Source organism: Dipodomys merriami, unplaced genomic scaffold (genome assembly GCF_024711535.1).
Source record: "Dipodomys merriami isolate MVZ:Mamm:240054 unplaced genomic scaffold, mDipMer1.0.p SCAF_1, whole genome shotgun sequence".
NCBI lineage: Eukaryota > Metazoa > Chordata > Mammalia > Rodentia > Heteromyidae > Dipodomys > Dipodomys merriami.
In genome coordinates, this window is record NW_027202270.1 from 49,210,617 (window position 1) to 49,233,682 (window position 23,066).

Below are 23,066 nucleotides of genomic sequence, written 5' to 3' on the forward strand. Positions count from 1 at the left end.
TTAAGCCTCATGAGTTTAGGTCTAATCATTTTCCCCTGAGTCCATTTTGCCTCTAACCAATCATCACACCTTGTTGATGAATCAGAAAATACAAATATAAATGTTAGGAAAGCCATGTTCTCCCTCCTTGAGTATTTTGAGAAAAGCTAAAATAATCTGGTTTAACAAATTATTTCCAAGAGGAAACAATTTCAACTCAGTTAGCTGTAGTTTGGGTTTCCTTTCAAAGTTTGTCTCCCATACATAAAAATTTTGTGAATGTTCTTGAGTTAGCATTTCTTTCCCCCTTGTGACAAAGTTTTCTTCTCCACCCATTACATGCATCATGAAAATCTCAGGGCATGATATACTGCAGTGCAGGATCCTTACCTGACACTTAATGCCCGCAAGGCTACAGGTGCAGGTTTCTGGATCACAGAACACTCTGCAGTCACAGCCACAGTCCTCTCGTGATAGACGGATAGCCCTCAGCTCGTGCTTTTCTTCAACGTCGATCTTCTTCACTCCAGAAGCCCGCAGCAGAGCTCTTCGCTTTTTTGTCGGCAGAGGTTGTAGGAAGAAGTATTCATCTACTTCTGTGTTGTCTAAATCAATATCATCATCAGAAATGTCATCTACTGTAAGAGTGCTGGCCTCTTCAGATTCTACCGTGCCATTCTTAGTCATCTAGAAACACAAGGCAGTAAATCAGAGACATCACATGGGCTGGGTGCAAAATTCCCATTTCAGCCATAAGTGAGAATAGGCCAGTACACATCATCATGTTCCATAGCCAGTATATGCTTGTGAGTTCATTCATTTCTTTTCTTATTTTATATTTAGAAGTCACAAATAAAACAAAGGCATCAGAATGATAGGCTTTTAAATTCTTACTTGTTCAGAAAACAATGGGAGGGTGACTTAAAAAGTTACATCATGTTCAAAAATTGACACATTGAATTGAAATCCCTTTGTACGACTTCTTAAAGAAGACAGAACATTTTTTAATGTACTGTTTACAGAAGACTGCTAATTAGAACTCCTAAGCTCCTAATGTCAGTACTTACAGTTTGAGCTCGGGACAATCAAATGAGTATTTACTCATTTACCAAAGATGCCAGGCATCCATCACTGAAAGCTCTGTTTAAACTCAGTTCATGATGGGCATTTCTGATGTTAGAATAAAGGTGTTCTGGTGAGAATGGTATTTTAGTGGCAGCTGTTAACCCCTCATTCGGCAAACACAATGTCCTTGAAGTAATAAGTCTGTCTTTCAGGTTCCAGGAAAAAAAAAAAAACATGCACACAGGAAATAGTTATGTTGCACTGTGCTATTGGGATTACAAACATGATTATCCCACAGAACATTCCAAGAATGAAGCTTGATATGAAGCAATCAGTCAGGACGATGTGCTCCTAGGAAGACAAGGACTGAGGGCAGTGCTGGCTCATGTTGTGCAACCTACAACGAAACAATAAACCTGGTCCTCAAAGGGGTTCATGCTTACCTTAGCCCAAAGCCAGACCTTCTTCCGTACAATAGCTCATGAAGACAACCGTTTCTCACATACTGTGACTATCTGGCTTCTCTTTATATTCTTCTCTAAATTAATCTCATCTATCACTAAGCCCTGAATCAGTATTTCTTTCTTATTCTTACCACCACATCTTGTTTCCTTCATACAAAACCATCTAGAAAGAGATTATTTTCTATATGAGCAAGATATTTTTTCCTGAGGAGAAGTACAGAAATGCAGCAATTACATAGGAAATAAATCATGAAAGTTTTAAATAAAAAAGCTATTATTTCAATGTGTTAATTCCTATTCTTCATCAGTTACAATGGTTACTATTGTTTGGTAATCTTAATAACTAATAAACACAACTGTTTATTGATCTTCAATAAGTGATCTTCAATAAACAGTTAAAATACTCTATTGACTTCAGACATCGTTCACTTATCATCATAGGGGAAAAAATCCAACATTTCAATAAGAATATTACACTTGAGTATATTAAAGAACAAACAAGATTAAACTGTTTCCTTTAGTAGAAACAACACAGGAGTAAGTACATGGTAAAAACACATTACAAAGGGTCTTGAGATGTACTGTCAAAAATCACTTAACTACATTTGTTAGTATTTCAGAATTTTAGAGCTTAAATCTATGGCCTTACAAAGACAGACATTCCTCTCTTTGTTTCTTGGCTTGCTCCTTTTTATCTAGTCCTTTGTCATTTCTTCTATTACTGTTATTGCTGATATTGGGTTTGAACTCAGAACCTGCTAAGCTGGTACAAAATTACTGAACCATACCTCTATTCTTGTATGTACATCATTGGTTAATTAGATAGATCACATTTTGCCTGCCAGATGCACTCCTGATCTGTGATGCACTTACATTAGGGTTCACAGTTAATGAGATCAGAGGCATATACTGCCAAGTTCAAATTCCCTCCATGGAGATGAAATCTTTCAGACTTCTCTGCCAGGTCTGGCTTGGTACCACACTCCTTTCAAACACAGTCTCTTATGTAGCTTAGGAAGACAGGCATGTGCCACTGAGCCCAGGAATAAATTGAGAAGGGCTTTCAAAAGCTTACCTGCTCAGGGTGGCTTTGAACTCAAGCAGCTAGAATTACAGGTGTGAGTAGTATTTCTTTTGGTATATTTCTTATAAGTACCGCACACTAACCGATCGCGCCACTGGAGCTCCATGGTATATTTCTTTATATATACATTCCACTACTAAAATCTTGATTTTATGTTGTTATAACTTTTGATAATTCCTACTTTCCTACTAAGCAGCACATTTCTATCTGCAAAGATTTGATTTTCTAAGGGATGTAAGTGTATAATTACCTAATATACTCAGTCTCTGTAACAAGTAAAGCTGTGTGGATAAGCAAGAGTTCTCTTTCCCATCTTTTCACTCTTAGGCACTCAGATTTATTTAAATTAGTTCTTCGCTTGCTTATGTAAATTTCAGCAAGCATCTGACTCTGTGGCACATGAAGACAGAAGGAATTTGATTAGTATGATTTATTTTAGTACTTTCTTCCTACTTCCATATTCTATGAATGTTTATGTTTTTGTACAATTAGTAGTACTACAAAAGCAAAACCTTTGATTTCTGTCAACAGGGCTAGAACTTTTAAAATATTGTTATTGAAACAATACATGGAATCTAAAAATGAATGCAAAGAGATTTCAGCAAAGATGTGAGATAATTGTATCAAAAATTTTAGGGCAGAATCAGGCACCAAGAAGGCTGAGATCTAAGGATGACAGTTCAATGCCAGCCCAAGCAGGAAAGTCTTTGAGACTTTTATTTCCAGTTAACCAGCAAAAATTTAGAAGTGGAAGTTTAGCTTAAGTGGCACAGTACTAGCCTTGAGCAAAAAAGCCAAACAAGAGTATAAGAGTCTAAGTTCAAACCCCTTGACCAGCACACCTACAAAAAGAGAGACAAAGAAAGGAAAGAAGGGAAAGAAAGAAAAAGAAAGAAAGAAAGAAAGAAAGAAAGAAAGAAAGAAAGAAAGAAAGAAAGGAAGAAAGAAAGGAAGAAAGGAAGGAAGGAAGGAAGAAAGGAAGGAAGAAAGGAAGGAAGGAAGGAAACAGAAAGAGAGAAAGAAAAAGAGAAAAGAAAGAAAAAAGAAAGAAAAACAGAGAGAAAAAGAGAAAGAGAGAAAGAAACAGAAAGAAAAGAAAGGAAGGAAGGAAGGAAGGAAGGAAGGGAAAGAAAGAAGGAAGGATGGAAGGAAGGAAGGAAGGAAAGAGTAACATAAAAAACTGTCACCGAATGGTATAACCCCTGTTTTCACTGTATTTGATGTTGGAAAATTTGTGGAGGGGAAGAGAAAAAACAAATTGTTTAGATAGGGATACAGGTGGAGCCATTGCAACAATGAGATGTATAAGACATCATGTTGAGAAATGAACTTTACAACCTTGGGTAGGGGGGAAGGGGGAGACACGGGGTGGGGAAGGGAGAGGGGAAGAGGTGGGAAGGGGAAGCAAAGGAGGAGGCAACAATGCTCGATATGAAATGTACTCATTACCTTGCCCATGTAATTGTAACCCTTCTGTACGATATTTTCACAATAATATAAAGAGAAATGTACTCATTACCTTGCTCATGTAATTGTAACCCGTCTGTATGGTATTTTCACAATAAATTTAAAAAAAAATTGTCACCTACAATTTAAGAAAGAAATGACTTCATATTAACTACTAATTTGGTTTACCACAAATGAAAATGCCCATAGGAATAAAATCTACATCACTTATGTTCATGTATTTAAATTATAATAGATTTCTATTAAGAATCTAAATTCCTCTCTCACACACAGTTATGTACTGTTTCCACTCTTGTTTTGAAACCTACAGAAATCATAAGCTAGGCTGTCAAAAGCTGACGTTAACGTAGACGTCACCTAGCAAGGGTCTGTCCTCAACTCTTTCACATCAATTCTATAGCAAGTGGCATATTCTAGCTCAGCTTGGCCAACCGGACCACCTTTCCCTTCTCTCAGCTATGGCTGGTATGCTGGTTTTGAGACATGTACTCTCCTGTGCTCTATATGCTCATACTCTCCCTTAAAACCCACGCCCAAACTACTGAGTTTAAATGTTTTCAAGGGCTGGGAAGGTGGCTCAGTGGTAGAGCGCTTGGGTATGATTCCTCAGCACCACATAAGCAAAAAGAAAAAAGCCAGAAGTGGCACTGTGGCTCAAGTGGTAGAGAGCTAGCCTTGAGCTGAAGAGCTGAGGGACAGCGCCCAGGCCCAGAGTTCAGGCCCCATGACTGGACACCCACACCAAAAAAAAGTTTTCAAGACAATTGCAACATGAGAGAAGTCACTGATGCTCTAGTCTTTGTGTGTGTGTGTGTGTTTGTGTGTGTGTGTGTGTGTGTGTGTGTGTGTGTGTGCGCGCGCGTGCGTGCATGCGTGCGCATGTGCTGGTACCAGGGCTTAACTTGGGGCCTGTGTACTGTTCCTTAGCTTTTTGTTCAAAGCTGGTGCCCTACCACATAAGCTGTGGTTTCCCTTCTGGAGCTTTGCAGAAGTAAGACTTTGCTGCCCAGGCCGGCTTCAAACCAGATCCAGACCTCAGATCTCCTGAGTAATTTAAAAAACAGGTGTAAGCCACAGGTGCCTTGAAGAGTGTTCTATTCTTGTTCATCAACTGATATCCATTATTATTTCAGTACCCAGTGCAATGAAATCAAAAGATGTCTTTGATGAGCCTGGGTAGCCCCGCACACTGCAGGATTCTTTGCTCTATGAGTGTCTTTATTCAAAAGACTATCCATTTTATACAATATTTTATTCCCTCTTGATATGAGTGTTACCTTTGAATGTCTTTTCCTATCTGAAAATGGAATCATTGATGAAATTTTTCAACATAATCTCTCTAAGACACACTTACAGAGCCTAATTCCCTAACTCCTATTTCAACATATATTCTCTACATCTCCTAGCTAGATTATAAGGTTCCTATGATATTTGATAAAATGCTGGTACCCTAGCATGGAATTAAACATAAAGTGTCTAAAAATTTGTTTAGAAAATAACATAATCAGAAGGTTGCGAATGTGGCTGAGTGGCAGAGTGCTTGCCTACCGTACATGAAGCCCTGGGCTCAATTCCTCAGTACCACATAAACAGAGAAAGCCAGAAGTGGTCCTGTGGCTCAAGTTGAGTGCTAGCCTTGAGCAAAAGAAGCTCATGGACAGTGCCCAGGCCCTGAATTCGAGCCCTACTACTGGGAAAAGAAAAGAAAAAAAAAAAGAAAAGAAAAGAAAAGAAAAGAAAAGAAAAGAAAGAAAGAAAGAAAGAAAGAAAGAAAGAAAGAAAGAAAGAAAGAAAGAAAGAAAGAAAGAAAGACAGACAGAAAACAGTACTTTCAAAGGTTCACAATACTTTTTTGATGCACATGTTCATGAAGGAATTGGACCATTTCTCATTGTTTGCACTGATGAGTATATATAAATGTGTGTTCTCTCTCTCTCTCTCTCTCTCTCTCTCTCTCTCTATATATATATATATATATATATATATACACAAACACATATATATGTATATATATCTTCATACACATACACACACAAGCACACATAATATAATGGCACCTCTATAAAAAACTTCAAAAGAGTCTGTAATGGCATAAAGCCCTTTAATGGTTTAAAGGCATGTAGTTGCACATGCTTCTAATTCCAGCACTGGGAATTAGAATTCATAGGATCAGAGGGTTGAAAGTTCAAGGCCATTCTGAGTTACATAGTAAGTTCAATGCTGATCTAAGTTACATGGGGAGACAGTCTCATAATGAAACAAAATAATATTTAAACAAAACAAAATAAAAAGCAAAGGTTTGGTCTGAAGCTCAGTAAAAGGGCACTTGTGTACTTAATATTCTACATTTCTATATTCAATCCCCATCACCACATATACATATAATATGATTAAAGGGAACTATCAGTCAACCCTAGCCTTTGTAACCTGTTTTTCTTTGCTTGTTTACATACAAAAGAAAGAAAAACTGAAGACTAAGGCAAAAGGATGTGGTAGAATCAAGTATGACACAATAATATTAGTAACAGTCTTTGTGTCTGCATGCCAGGAACTGTTTTAAGCACTTAGCCTACATTAGCTCATTTAACAACACAAAAATCTCTTGAGGAAGTTATTATCATATCCTTTTAATTGTTGAGAAAACTGGGGCAGAGGTATATTCAATATCTTGCCTAAGATCACAAGTTGTGAGGGAAGGCACCAAGATACTTGACCATAGGTATTTTACATTACAGCTCAGGTGAATATTGATTATTTATAATAATTATACTTTTAAAATTAGAATCTCCTATTCTTGTTTTGCATTAGTTACTTGGTATATTAGTATATTAAAACAAAGGACTTAATCCCAATGGACTGGTCTAGAGATACAAGGAATCCAGACATTTTAACCCATCTCATGAAGATTTCCTAGTTTAGGTGAACGCAAAGCATTTGTGAACATGCAGGAGAGGCATCTACATCTGTTGCTGGCAGGAGAGTGAAAAAGAAGACTTCTATATAGAAACTTAAATCCAAAGATGGCCAGCAGGTAGGCACACAATGGATGTACAAGGCATTACTCATATGCAGTATTAATTTCAAATATTTCACACAGGATAAAGCACAATGTATTCATTAACCTATAAATAATTTCAAAGATAAGATTCAAATGAGATTACTCTCTTTCTTGGTCCATAAGCACAAAACCTGAAACAAAGTGGACAGCATTCCCTCTGTGAGAAGATTCTCTTTTACTTAGTCTCTATAGATGATTAGTAGTAACTTGACTCATGATTTGATCTAATGATCTTTACCTTGTATTCTTCTCTACTACATTTGTAAGTATTTTTAATATCACATTATAAGGATCTTGAGGCATGTGTGCATTCATGAGGATGTGTTATTTTGAGCCACACAAGACCCTAAACATGAGATTTATATCCTAAGCCACTGTATATATTTATCCAAACAATACTCTTCAAACAAAAAGCACATTAACTTGTTTTAGATAGATAGAATTAAAGCATGTGACTTTTGCAACTTTCTTCCATGCTTAGACATGAATAAGCAACTCCCAAAGCTTGATAGAAATTACATTTTACCTATTTGTACATACCTGAAGATTAGGAAGAAAAGAATATAGACAAAAAGGCAAGCTAGGTACAAAGACAAAGCAGAATTATCTAGTGTCTGTTCTGACTGCATCATTAAATTGAGTAGAGTGATTCCCAGACTACTCTGAATAAAATACAAAACACTAGGGAAGGAAATTTTGCATTCAAAATTTTCTTCCCATATTATATTGTAGATATATCCCGTTGTCAATTTTGTTATCAATGAAAAGTTTTTGGTGCAATTAAGTAAAATAATTAATTAGATTCAAAATGATTATGAGGAGGGGACAACAAAATTGTAGATTGTCTAAAATATTAAAACAAACCCAAAACAAAACAATTCCTGTCAACAGCCAGATGGCTGGTCTAGTAACAAGCTAGTAAATAAAATCTCCCAAAAAAATCTCCTAGCCCTTACAAAATTATTACCATGTGAAAATGAGTGGAAATAATACTGAAAATCAAATTTATTTCCACAAACACAAATTGTTGTCTATTATAATAAGGATAATGCTGTTGATAAGGACCCAAACCACCATATATATGCATTTTTTTCCAAACCACCATATATTTAATACCAAGCCTTCAACTTCATCCTTTGCATCAGTTAATTCAATTTTCATTAAATCTCATGAAGTATTTTTTTAATAATATGGAAAAGAACTGAAACCTGTCCAAATCTAACTAAAAGGTAATTTATGATGGTTCTAAAAATCAAAGTCAGGTTTATTTGATTCCAAATCTTGATACAAGCTAAGTAAAAGTTGTGAAGACTAATGGGAGAAAAAAAGGTGAATGAAAGAATAAAAGGGGCATTGGATTAATGACGCTGATTGGATTGAAATGCTGATCTCAGTGCTGAGGGACAGCAGGCAAGAAAAGCACAACATGGTCTCTTTAAATTAGCTCATTCAGAGGGAAAGGACATGATTCAGATGCAGAGAACAAGAGCTCACAGGGGTGAAAATAGATACCTCATCAGTTAGCATTTCCCTTTGGGAATCTATTTTGTGTGCATGTGGAGGCAGCTTTTCTAATGAAGTTTCCATTAGAAGAAAGAAGCTAGTCAAAGCTGGTTGAACTAATGTGTGAATCTTGTTCTTCTCAGCCTACTCATTTATCCTAGATTACATCAGTATAGCTCATTATCTAGTGTCTTCATAATATATTAGTTCGCTGATTGCTTCATATATATATATTTATATACATATATATATACATATATATGCTTTCTCTGTCATACTGTGAGCACATTAAGAGCAAAGACTCTGCCTTGCTTTCCATTTTAAACCTGGGGCCTTGATAATTGCCAGTCTCATAGTATTTGCTAACTAAATGTTTTTCAATCAACAAATGAATGAGTTGCTATAGAGACCATGGACTATGTATAGAATTGTAATGTACAACAAACTAAAATGAATTTATAGAAATAGCAGGGGGAAGAAAAGATAGACTGAAAGGCAAGCTATCTACAATGACAAAGGAGAATTATCTAGTTTCTGTTCTGAGTGCATTGTCTCTTTCAAGAAGAAAAATCTTCAAGCCAGACGTAAGAGAACAGAGGCATAAGAAAGAACAAAGTGGGAAAGCAGTACTCAGCTGTTTCATGTAAGCATTTCCAGGTCCAGACAATTTATGCTTAAAGCAATGCAAAAGCTTGAAGTTATAATTGCTCAATATAACATCTGTGCAGAGTCATGGCAAAAGGAATTAAACAATGATCCAAATGGAAATGAATTGTTTTAAGAAATGCTAATTCTGGATTACAATATTCTAGAAAGAATTATTTAAACAGATGGCCTTAGTACGTGGGATGAAGGGGAGCAGTAAATACCAAACTACTGCTTAGGTTCACTAAAGAGAAAATATCCACTAAAAAAACCTCTATGCCTAACCTCAACATGAAAAGTAAAAATAAGGTACACAAAGCCCTGAGCCTTCACTCCTGGTGATCTCTGATTTCAGACTACATGGATTATAGTTGGAAATTCAGTCTTGACAATGTCTTTTTCTAATATCTCAGACAAGATTCTAATTCTGAGAGCTTCTCATTTCTTGGTGCTGAGAACATTTTTTTTTTTTTCAGTCGTGGGCCTGAACTCTGGGCCTGGGCGCTGTCCCTGAGCTCTTCAGCTCAAGGCTATTGCTCTACCACTTGAGCCACAGTACCACTTCCAGCTTTTTCTGCTTATGTGTTTCTGAGGAATCGAACCCAGGGCCTCATGCATGCAAGACAAGCACTCTACCACTGAGCCAACTTCCCAGCCCCGCTGAGAACATTTTTTATGCTCCTGTCATAGAAAGATGGAAACAACCTAATTATTGAAAGTATGGTTGGCTGCATTGGAGTTTTAGTTATTTGGACATGTTTTAAGATGTCTCTATGGCCAGCGATGCTTACATTCCTTTGCACCCTATGTGAAGCTAGGAGTGAAGAATGTGCTGCATTTATATCTTATCTAGTGGTGGCTTTTTCTGCCTAGATTTTCAATGGATGCCAAGGTGGGGTGATATAAGGAGGATCCTCATGAGGAACACTTCTGCGAACTAACTTCTCAAATGGTCCTGGCCTCTCAACAGTAATTCTCAATCCATCACATTGATGAGAATCTACAAGACAGGTTTAACACATTCAAATAATGATGTTTATTAAAATTAAATATAACAACCAAGCACTAGTGGTTCACAACTATAATCCTAGCTACTGAGGAGGCTGAGATTTGAGAATCTTGCTTTGAAGCCAGCCTGGGCAGAAAAGTCATGAGACTTTTATGTCCAATTAACCTTCAGAAGGCCAGAAGTGGAGGAATGGTTCAAGTGGTAAAAAGCTAGCCTTGAGCAGAAATGCTCAGGAACAACACCCAGACCCTGAGCTCAAGCTCTAAGACCAGTGCGCGCGCACACACACACACACACACACACACACACACACACACACACACAATAAATATAACAAAACTTTATTGATCACTTTATAGATTATGGATAGTTATAAAGAAAGTTCTTACTCTAGGAGAAAGTATGAAATTTTTATTTTACCTTGATACAGACTTGGCTTAAAAATAACTTATAATTATTTTTGTTTAATTAGTTATTTTTCATCTTTAATAGTTATTTTTACTTACTACTAAGTTAATAAAGACAAGCAAAATGATTAGGATCAACATATTGAAAATATATGCAAATGAATAAACATAAAACAATATGTAAGTAGAATCAAGGAAAATAAATATATAGTCAACTCAACAGATGCAGAAAATCAGTGACAAATACATCCTTTAATAATAAAAGCTTTTCAGAAAGTATGAATAGAAGAAACATACCTCAACATAAGAAAGTTTTATATATAAACCTAAAGCCAGGTGTATAAACCTAATTCTAGTACTGGAATTTCTAGTTAGAGCAATAAGGAAACAGAAAAAAAGGAGATTCAAATAGAAAAGGAAGAAGTCAAATGATCTGTTTTTCCTGATGTGATTCTATATGTAAAATTCAGAGATCTCACCAACAAACAAATGGAATTCTATGCTTCCATCACAAAGAATGACATCGCCCCATTCATAAGGAAATGGAAAGACTTGGAAAAAAAATCGTATTAAGTGAAGTAAGCCAGGCCTAAAGAAACATAGGTTGCCCGGTTTCCCTCATTTGTAATAATTAGTCTATGTCTAGGATAGTTCTAGCAGAGGATCACAATAGCTCAATAGCTATAGAGACATGACTTAATAAAATTATGCTAAATGAAATGAACTATAAGATATAAAAAGAAGAGGTAAATTGTATGCAGTTATTTCCTTTTCCTTCCTTTTTTCCCCTCTTTGGTTTGCCCCCTGTTGTCATTGTCTTTTCGTTACCTTTTGTATTATATATAAGTCCATGTGATTTGGGGATGGGAAGGGGAAATCACAGAAATGGTGAGACAAAGGACAAATGGTGAACCAATGCAACAGTGACGCTCACAAGACACTATGTTGGAAATGAACTTTACAACTTGCAGGGGAAGGGAGTAGGGGATGCAGGAGTAGGGGATGCAGGACAGTGGGAGAAAATGAGCGGGGTAACAATGTTCAACAAGAATTGGACTCATTTCCTTACTTATGTAACCCCTCTGTACATCACCTTTACAACAAAAAAAAAGAAAAAAAAAAGAAATAGTGCTTGAGAAACTTCATGGAGTGGGGTGGGAAGGAGTGTGAGAGGTGGGGGAAGGAAGGGATAGTGGGACAACAAGAAGGAAGGGAAGGGGTAACAATGATTGACAAGTAATGTGCTCATTGCCTTATTCATGTAACTGTGACCCCTCTGTACAGCATCTTTACAATAAGATTTACAAACATTTTTAAAAGACTGAAACTAAATCCTTGTTTCCCACCTCATATAAGAATAATTTGAACACCTTAATGTAATATCCAAAACTTTGAAACTACTGCAGGAAAACATAGACAAACCACTGAAGTATATAGACATAGGCAATCGCCTTCTAAATAGTACTCTCTCTCATTGCTTAGAAAATAAGAGTAACGATTCACATGAGATTTTAATTAAATGTAAAGCTTCTGAAAAAAATCCAAAGAAACAATTACCAGAATAGAGACAATCCACAGAAATAAAGAAAATCTTTGCCAGCTCTTTGTAAGATAAAGGGTTGATATCCAGAAAATATAAAGAACTTGAAAAATTAAACAGTGGAAGAACAAATAATCTAATTAATACATGAAGAAATGTCCAGTATCCTTATCCATAAAGGAAACATAAAACGAAATATTACTAAATAGCATTCCAATTCTGTCTCACCCTAGTCAGAATGGCTGTCATCAAGAAACAACAAATGGCGGTGAGAATTTGAGAGAAAAGGGGCATTTAGACAATACTGGTGGGAATATAAATTAGTACAGCCACCTTGAAAATCAGTATGGAGGTTCCCCAAAACCTAAAGATAGAATGACTAGATGATCCTGCTATACCACTGTTAAACATATATCCTAAGTAACACTAGCTGATGAGGAATTGAGATAGTTGCACAATCATGTTTCTAGCAGCTCTAGGATGTTGACTCTAACACTACTAGATTCACCCCACGTTTAAATCAGGAGAATCAAAACAATTCATTTCTTATATTAAAAGAGCAATGTTTCTTGTACAGGGAGAATGTAAAGATTTCAAAACATATGCTTAATTCTTCCATTTCAACTAAAACACCAGCAATATCTTGAAAGAACATATTCTTAAATATGCTGCATATGTACAAAGCTAAAGGCCCCCTGTCAGCCTCCATCACTTTGATTGTATTTTCCCTGTACTTGTCAAAATAGGTTGTACATAATTTAGGGCAGGTATTTGGCACAACAAAGTTTTCCATTTGGTGTTGAAGGAGATCTCCGTTTAGGAAGGCAGTTTTGAAGGTTTGATACTAACTCACCTATAATACTAACTTCTATAGAACTGTGAAGTATTGTTTTACAGAATTTAAAAGAGTATGGGAAGGGATGGGAAGGGGAAACAAAGGAGGAGGCTACAATGCTTGATAAGAAATGGACTCATTATCATGTAATTGTAACTCCTCTGTACAGTATTTTCACAATAAAAAAAATTAAAAAAAAGAGTAGTGTTGTAGGGAGAAGTAGAGTTCAAAACTATGATGACAAGTTAAGACAAAACTCATAAAGAACCATCGCATGGTGAGATTACTGAAAACTCATTTAAGATCTTTGCCAGAGGATCAATTATAAGAAATTCGAAAAGATAGGAAGCTCAGTGATACAAATAAAATGGAGCATTGTACTGCTGTGTAAGTCACTAAACAAATAAAGCAGTCTTAAATACAATATTTGGGGTGAAGAAATTCACATAGGGATTTTTTAAAAGAGTTGATCACTAACAGATGAGTTAAAATTCGGGCCATGTGTCATTATTTTACATGAGGAAAGAAGAACCCACAAGAAACACATGACTGAGAAATTCACAAAAGCACATAATCTGCAAGCAAGTCATGGTAACAAAAATGTGGATAAGCCCATGATCTCAGAAACTAAGAGGTACCCAAGAGAGGCAAGTCAAAGTTACGGAAGTTAACTTAAGTTACCTAGAACAAGGTAGTAGAACCAGTATTCATAGAACACAGAGGCAAAAGAAACATCAGTCCCTCTTGGACCTGCAAATGGCTGCCTAATGTATCTTGCAAATACAGGAGAAATGAGGATAAAAGCTAATTTAATTGTTCACTAGTGTGATACAGATGATGAAACCTAAACACTTAATTTGGAAAAGAGTTTGGTATTAAGCTGACTACATTGATTACTGTGAAGTGTATGACATATCCGAATGGATGTGACAGAAAATAAAGGCTCCTCTATAATTTAGAAACCTCGAGCTAGTTATTTGTTCTAGGAACATGCATTTTATTCAATCAGTTTTCTCCATAAGTTGTTTATACATAATGTTTAAAACAACAATGATGAAAGATGCACTTGAGCCCCCAAATAGAATTGGATTTGTTCTACCAGTCCAACTATATATGTAATTTCTCACTATCTATAACTGTTAATTCAGAAGATGAGTTACTAAGTAAAAACAAAAAAAACTAAAACCACACCTGCTTAATAATGAAAATATAATTGTATTCTCCTATTTAGTTTCCAAAATATTTGCCCCAAAGAAATATCTAGAAGCATGTATGTATAACTTTCTTTTAGTCACATTTCCCTATTAAAGCTCCATGGGAGGCAAAGCAATTATGCAAGTGACTCTATTTGGAACTCAGGAGATATGCCCTAGAAAAACAAACTCAGCAGAAGAGAAATTTCTTTCCTTTTGTAGAATGTTATTTCATATACATATATGTACATAGATATATGTATATATATATACACATATATCTATGTATATATGTATATGTATGTATGTATATGTATGTATATGTATATATATATATATGAAAACCCCATCTATCCAATGAGAGACTCAGGAACATCTGACTTGTCAGGTGCTCCCTTCCCTCTGTCCTCATTTGACTCAATTCACTGCCACTCCCACAGCAGGGTCTCAGGCAAAATCCAAGTGGGAAAAGGTAGTTTTTAACAAGCCTTCCTTTCCTCTTTAAAACTGTCTTCTGTCCCAGAGATTCTTCTGTAGTTCATTTAAACTAATGGAATCATTTTCGTCACATTGGTTTTGGTATTTGTCTGAGAAGAATTTAGAATCCAAACAAATGTCACATTAAAAATGAAACCTCAGTAGGGCACCTGTGTCTCTCCTGTAATTCTAGCTACTTTGGACGCTGAGAGCTGAGGAGAGTTGTTTGAAGCTATCCTGGCAGAAAAATTTGTGAAACTCTCATTTTCAATTAATCACCCAAAAGCCAAAAGTATGGTTCAAGTGGTAGAATGCTAGCTGTGAACGAAAAAGCTCAAGGACAGTGCCTAGGCACTGAATTCAAGCCCCACACCAACACACACACACACACACACACACACACACACACACACACACACACACACACACACACACACACACACACACACACACACACACACACACACACACACACACAGAACAAATAGCCTGGTGCCAGTGGCTCACACCTAAAATACTAGCTACTTAGTAGGTTGAGATCAGAAGATCTTGGTTCAAAGTCAACCCAGGGAGCAAAGTCCATGAAACTCTTATTTCCAATTTACCACCAAAAAGCAGGAAGTAGAGCTGTGACTCAAGTGACAGAGGATGACCCTTGATCAAAATAAGTCAGGGACAGTACCTAGGCCATGAGTTCAAGAAATAGGATCATTTATCCAGCTTTTCTTTGATTTGTTGTGTTTCTGGATCTTTACTTAGGAAGTTTCAGCCAGTGCCAAGAAGCCCTAGTTTTATCTATCCCTTCCTACAATATTTTCAGGGTATCTGCTCTTACATTGAGGTTTATGATCCATTTTGAATTGATTCTATTGCAGGGTGATGTATCAGAATCTAACTTCAGTTTTCTGCCTATGTATAGCCAATTCTGCCAGCATCATTTGTTGAAGAGGCTGTCTTTCTTCTGTGTTTTTGGCTCCTTTATCAAAGATTAGGTGGCAATAGGTCTGTGGGTTCATTTCTGGGTCTTCAGTTGTAAGCCAAATCCAAAGAAACATAGGCTACATGGTTTTCCTCATTTGTAATAACTAGAATGTGTCTAGGATATTCTTAGCAGAGGAGCAGCACAATAGCTTAATAGTTATGATGCTTATGAAATGATGCTTATTGAAATGAACTCCAAGAAACGGAAACAAGAGGATTTTTTAGTGTACTGTTGGCAGTTATTTCTTTTTTCTTTCTTTTTTCCCCCTTCGGTTTATTCCCTGTTTTTGCTGTTTTTTATTTCTGTACCCTTTGTTTTGTATATAAGTTTATCTGATTTGGGGAAGAGACGGGGAATCACAGAAATCATGGGACAAAAGGTAAACCAATTCAACAGTGATACTCACAAGACTTGGTTGGAAATGAACTTTACAACGCCCGGGGAGGAGGGGGGGGCAGGGCTGGGGTGGGAGTGGGAGAAAATGAGGGAGGGTGCAGCACTGCTCAAAAAAAAAATGTACTCATTGCCTTACTCATGTAACCCCTCTGTACAATATCGTTACTCATTACCTTACTTCTGTAACTGTAACTGTAATTGTAAAGGTATATCTTTACAATGAAATTTTGCAAAAAAAGTAACTAGGGTCAGCACCAGAAAAAAAAAGAAAAAAGAACCAATAACCAGGTTCATGTTTTATGGATGTTTTCTTTTCTTCAGCTTCTTAAAGCATCAAAGCAGCTAAATATAAATTTAAGTATCACAGTACACACTGCCTCCTGCAGAGAAAGTGTTGTGTACATCTATAGCTTCTTCTGTCATTCATCAGCTAAATAATGTGCCTCAATGTTCACCACAATGTCTTCTGGTCTAAGCTGGTGTCAGTCTCCCAGCCGTTAAAACCCATTAAGCATAGCAGCAAACCCCACAAGTACATGTAACTGTATTTACAAAGATTGCCTTTCCCAATTTCTATAATTAAAGAAATAATTCATAAGCAACCAATCGAATGACTCATCGATTAATTTAATGATAGGAAGTAACAAGAATATATACATATATCTTCAGTTTTCTATGAGGGAGACATGAGTTTGTATTTTCTCAGTTGTACACAAGTTCTGAGAATTTACCTATCCTGTTGCTTCTTTGTGAAGATTAAATAGTGTTTATAAAATGCCTGACAAATAAAGGTCACTTAATGATTAGCAGCCATTCTTACTACCCTACCAATATTTCCATTTAGAGATTAACTTCACACTTGGGGTAGAGAATAGAATTAGTTTGCAGTGAGTTACAAAAGCAAGGATGGAGTTTAGAAGCAAAGTTAATAATTATTACTAAATTAAGTGAAATAATGAGTAATCAAACCATAGTAACAACGGTTTGTTAGTGACAAAATTCTCAGTGAAACTTGTCAAAATATTAGACAAAAGAAATATGAAAGATATGCTTCAGGCTAGAATGGGTCCAGTTTAAGTGACTGTTTATCAGTCCAATGGACATAAGCCATATATAAGGTGCAAAATGTAAAAAAAAGAAAAAAGTTAACACGTTTTAAAACATGGTGCAGCTTTTTGGCTGACTTTATAAATCAAAATATGAAGGTAATAAAGGCGAACTTATATTTTGCGTGCTTAATGAAAGATCCTTCATGTTAAATATATTAGGTTACCTTAAAATTATTTTTGTCATCAGATACTATTGTCATAGGAGAATATTTTCTATGTATTTATAGGGCAATGGACCAATGCAAATATAAAGAGTTCCTCAAGTCAGCAGAAGCTATTTTCTGTATTTTATTTTTCTTCACTTCGTAATTAAAGTGGCTTAATAATAGTTATCTCTTGTTAAGTACCATCCTAGTCCCTGGTAACTCAAAAGCCCCTCAGAAATTTAAAATAATCTCATACTCGTTACCTTACTTATGTAACTGTAATCCCCCGTTCATCACCTTTACAATAAAATTAAATAATTCTCATTATCTACCCTTTATATCAAGTTATATCTACTCTTGTGTTCTTTGTCATTTCTTGTTATAGCAAATAGCACTGTTACCTATAGTTACTCAATTTTGAAAGCTAGAAATTTAGTTACCTCTCCTGACTATCCCTTTCTCTCCTTCTTAAATGCAACTTACCATTGAGCACTGTTCAGTTTAGTTCCTAATTCCTCTCTCTAGCTCTCTTTGTCCCCTATTATACATTTAAACTAACCTTTCCCCTCCCCTTGCCTACCCCACTGTAATAGCCTCCTCACTGGTCTAATGGCAGAACCTCTCTTTTCCCAACATGGCCTTCCTCACTTCAAGTCTACGCTTCCACCCTGGCATGAACTAGCCTGTGTTATCTTACCACCCTAGCCTTGAGCTTAAAACTCCTAATGACTTTGATTACCTTTTCCATGATGAGGAAGTTAAAGTACAGATAACTGGTGGCTCACGCTTGTAACCATGGCTTATCATGAAGCTGAGGCCTAAGATGTGAGGATCACAGCTCCAAGCCAGTTTGGGCAGGAAAGTACCCAAGAGTCTTATCTTCACTTAAGTAGCGAAAAAGACAGAAGTCAAGCTATGGTGCAAGTGGTAGAGCACCAGCTATAAGCATAAAAGCCAAGTGTGTGTGATGCCCTGAGTTCAAGCTTCTATACTGGCAGAAAAAAGAAAAAGAAAATAAACACACACACACACACACACACACACACAAGAAAAAGAAAATAAACACACACACACACACACACACACACACACAGATCTTAGGGAAAGTCTTTTAAAATGTGGTTTAGAAAGCTCCCTTCCTGCTTTATCTTGCATTACTCTTTTTGAATCTGAAACAAACCAACTTTGGTATGTCCTCTGCTCCCTCCTGTCTTGAGACAGCTCTGGATTTCCTCAGGGCTCTGTGTAGTCATCCCCTTAGGTTCACCTCCCTCCCTCGGAGATACTCCTTAAACTCCTAGTCAACATCAACTTCCGGCTTTACATTGTCCTAATGCTAAGCCCCGAATGAACTTTCATTTTTATTTTGACATTTTGGCTAATATTTTCCTTTCCTAGTAATCTCTAAGTTCCTGTAGAAAGAGAACCACATCTATTTTGAGTCACTCACTAGCTTCAGTTTAAACTCAGGTATTTGAGCTTATAATATTCTATAGTACATATTTGAGGGATGAATGAAGAAATGATGTCAGGAAGCTTCCTTGAGAACATTACACTCCTTTGCTTTGCAGAAAAGAAAGAGGGGAGGAGGGGGAGGGAGGCAGAGGAGGAGAAGGAGGATGTATAAGCTCATCATGTCAAATGCAGTTTGATTTGTGACTATAAGATGACAATGGTTAACTCAAACTAGTCTAAGGCTAGGGGATTTTGCAAGGAAATAAATGCACAGCCTTTACCTTTAGTTTTAAGGAATTCAGCTTCTCCTCCCTGAGGTGTTCCCTCAGCATGTCCCGATGTAGCCGTTCCTGCTCCCTGGCGAACTCGCCCAGCGTGTACTGGCGGACGCTGTTGTGGCGGCTGGACATGCCCAGGGTGCTGCCCCCCTGGCTGGGCACGCTGGTGAAGCCTTGCCTCCTGGTGAAGTAGTACACCGTGACACAACTGAAATGCACATTCTTGGTCCTCAGCCGCTTCTCCCTTTTGAGAATGGAGGAAGCTGAAAGAGAAAGAGCCAAATTCAGTGGACACCGAGGGCTACAAAATACACGTGAGCTTGCAGCCCTCGGCGATCAACCCTGCCCAGCCCTATGATGGAATCTAAAACTATCAGATTACGAAGTTGGTTTTAAAAAAAAAAAAAGACTTTTTTATTTCCCCTCCTATATTTTGTTCTAGTGGTGGTAGAGGACATTTCTTTAAGTGCTTCTGTCTAAACCAGTGTTCAGGAAAGCTGCCAATTGTTTTTGAGCCAGAATTTAGTCTCTCATTTCCTCTAATCCTCTAAATTTTGGTTTTATGATTTGCTTGTTTTTTACACAGGTGTACCATACTATAATCAGAAAGGACATAATACAAAACCTCAGATCTGGGAACTTCTTTCTATCAACAGGATGCTTGGTAATAAAGACACTGACTAGTTATCAAAAGTAAGAGTTTCACAGGAAGATTAAGTTCTAATGTCCTACTGCACAGTGGAATGAACAGTGTACAATAATTGATTATATATTTTACAGAGCACTACTAGAAAAGAGATTTTTGGCTGTAAGTCTCCCAAGGCAAAGAAATGATAAATACTTAAGATATTGGAAATGCTAATTATCATGATCTTATAATTACAACATTGTATACACCTATGTACTAAATTATCATACTGTTCTTATAAATATGTACAATTATTACATGTCAGTAGAAACATATTTCCTATAATATTGAAAAAAAAGAAAAGATCTCCCAAAGCAACAAGATACATGGAAATATCTTGTTGATACTACTTAGATGTTTAGCAACCTAAGTCTGACAAAATTCTCATTGATTAAAAAAATAGTAATATCCTAGTAGGATTCTAATCCAATTGTTAAGACACTTGAAAATGCCAAGCAATATTTCAGCACTTTTCATTTCAAAAGTAATAACACTTTGTATATATTTATGTATAAAGTAATGATGTATTAATATATACATACACATTAAGAATGGTTAAATCAATTTAATTAACATGTCTATTGCCTTACCTTTGTGTGGTGATGGTCAGAACCTTTAATATTAGATATAGGAATAGCAAAAAAAGAGAGCATCAAGGAAGTTGGAGTACATACTAGGGTAGAGAGAAAAGAGCTAAAAATGATCAGCATGAGCTTTTGAAGCTGGAGGACATGGTAGACATCATCTGCTCTGATCCTTTCATTTCATAGTGAAGCAATCCAGCTTTAGGGACTCTCAGTGATTTCTTTTTATATAGTTTGTGGCAGAGTTAAACCCAAAAGCTCTAAATCAGGTTCCCTACAGTGGACATCTTTCCAGTGTGACAGAAAGGACACAAAGAGAAAGAAATAGAAACATGCTACTATGGATTGAATTTTTATTGACTTCAGCCCTGAGATAAGTTGGAGCCCAAACCTCAGTACTCTTAAGATGCAGTCTCCTTAGAATATAGGGTCTTTACAAATGTAGGTATGTTAAGAAGTCATTAAGATGAACATCAATCCAATATGATTAATAGCCTTAGGAAAAGATAAAAGTTGGATACAGATGTGGAAAGATGGAAGATAATAGGAAAAGACAGAAAAGATGATACCATGTGAAGAGATAAAGATTATTGCTGGGACTATCAAAAACTAAAATATGCAAGAAAAAGCCCATTCAACAGTTATATTTTTAATTTTTTTCAGGTCCTGGGCTTGAACTCAGGGTCTGTGCACTGTCCCTGAGCCTCTTTGTGCTCAAGGCTAGAAATCTACCACTTGAGCCACAGCACCACTTCTGGCTTTTTCTGAGTAGTTTATTGGAGATAAAAGTCTCACAGACTTTCCTGCCTGGGCTGGCGTCAAACTGTGATCCTCAGATCTCAGTCTCCTGAGTAGTTAGGACTACAGGCATGAGCCACTGCCACCTAGCTTTCTGCAGGTTTTAAAAGGGAACATAGGTCACATCTTTATTTGGAGATAGATGGAGGTGGAATGGGGAATTTCTTTTCTAGGAGATTAAGCTTTTGACTGCCATTCCACAGTGGGGAGCTGAAGCTACAATAAGGTGGAGACTTGGTATCATAATATTTCTGATAGACCATGACTTGCTGCTGGCTAGCTTCAAGAGAATTTTGTTGGGAGAGCTGGGTGAACAATAAATGTACAAGGACTACAATATCACTTAGAATGTACATAAGAATATTCTTCCAAGGGGGTGCAAGTATCTTTGTCCCATTTTTCCACTGTAGACCTTTAAATATGGAGAAATCGCTGCAATCAATCTCATTTGGGGGGTTTATTCAGTCAGTAAATATAAATTTGGGACCTACTATGTGTCAAACAGATTCTAAATCTTTGGGATACATTAGTGGGGGGGAAAATGAATGATGATACTTCCTTAGGTAGAATTCTCATTCCAGGAATGAGACAGAAAGAGCACACTCCAGGATGGAAAAGTAAGAGAATTACGATTTAGCTTACCTTACTTTGCCTCTTTTCTACTATTTTACTTCCCCAGAAGATAGAGAGCAAATGCATTTCGAGGTGTGCATAACTTATCCACAAAGTCACTGAAGTTTTCAACATTGATTTAAAAGATCTGACCTGCTTCATAACTATATGCTTAAATCATCTCAAAACAAAGAATTTGTCAAAATGTAAAAGATCATCATAGGATGCAAAATTTCACAGTAGAATAATTAATAGAATAATCTGCCTATCAGATCTGACAACCTGATCTGTCACCATTCTATAGCAATTGAAGTAGAGAATCTGATGTTGACATGATGACCTCTCTTGATGACCTTTCATCTTTCTTTGTTCCTTATATCATAAAAGGGTGCCCTTAAAATGTTCCTTTCAAAGCCGTAACCCTGCAGACAGGGTTACAGGTTTTAATATGCTCACTTAAAATAAGTATTACAATTTATGATAATTTTGTTGCTTATTATTTAGAACACTAATGGCACCCTAGACAAGTTAATTTTTCAATAATGTATTTAGGCCTATAGCTTTGTTTTTTTAACATCGTAAGTTTTGTGGTTTCTCTCTCTTTTTGTTAACCCTTTAGCATGTATCTACTACAATACCTTTTCTTGAAAAGCCAAATTACCCTCTTTCTTCAGAAGTCAGAATGTAGAGATGATTTTCTGAGATGATTTTTTAACAATAGCGGAAGTCCTTAGGCTGTGTCCTTTGCAGACTAAAGTGTATAAGGAAATTGAAGTTATAAACTGTATCAGTTAGGGCTTATAAACCTGTGCTTATGTGTTATTTAATTTGCATATTATAAATCACATTGTAAAGACAATTATCCAAAGACTATGAATGAAAGGCTTTCAAGTACTCTAAGATCATCCTAATGAAATTTATTTTACATGTGGCTTTCTAGTATTTAGGAGCCACCCACAGCTCTCTTCTGATGATTGAATCAGAGCAAGGCCAAAATGAGCTGTCTTCTGCCTCTAGGCCCCACTTTGACTAGCATCACAAATGAAGTCATAAAAGGAGTTCTTTCTTCAAGCCTGAGACAAAGTGAATATATTCACTCACCACATTAGCCTTAGGGAGTCTGAAACCTCTCTGGTTTACCTATGTGCCTTTTGCAGAATGAATAAACAGTACTTCCTGACTCTATAGAGTTCAAGGTTAGCTTTACTACTGTGAGGTCAAGAGCAAGAAAAAGGAAGAGAATGTGGCTTACTGCTTCTAAAAATAGTCAATTTTCATATTCTATACCAATT

General features: G+C 36.5%; 1 protein-coding gene across 5 annotated transcripts in view; it reads right to left on the reverse strand.

The window, feature by feature from the left end:
- Positions 1–23,066, reverse strand: part of Csrnp3 (cysteine and serine rich nuclear protein 3) — a 204,038-nt gene that overhangs the window by 12,475 nt on the left and 168,497 nt on the right. For all 5 annotated transcript variants that reach the window (XM_070021771.1, XM_070021780.1, XM_070021763.1 and 2 more), the window contains 2 exons: positions 19,096–19,355; positions 370–666 (listed from right to left, as the gene is read on the reverse strand). In XM_070021771.1, coding sequence (XP_069877872.1) covers positions 370–666; positions 19,096–19,355 — 557 coding nt within the window. The remainder of the gene's footprint in view (positions 1–369; positions 667–19,095; positions 19,356–23,066) is intronic.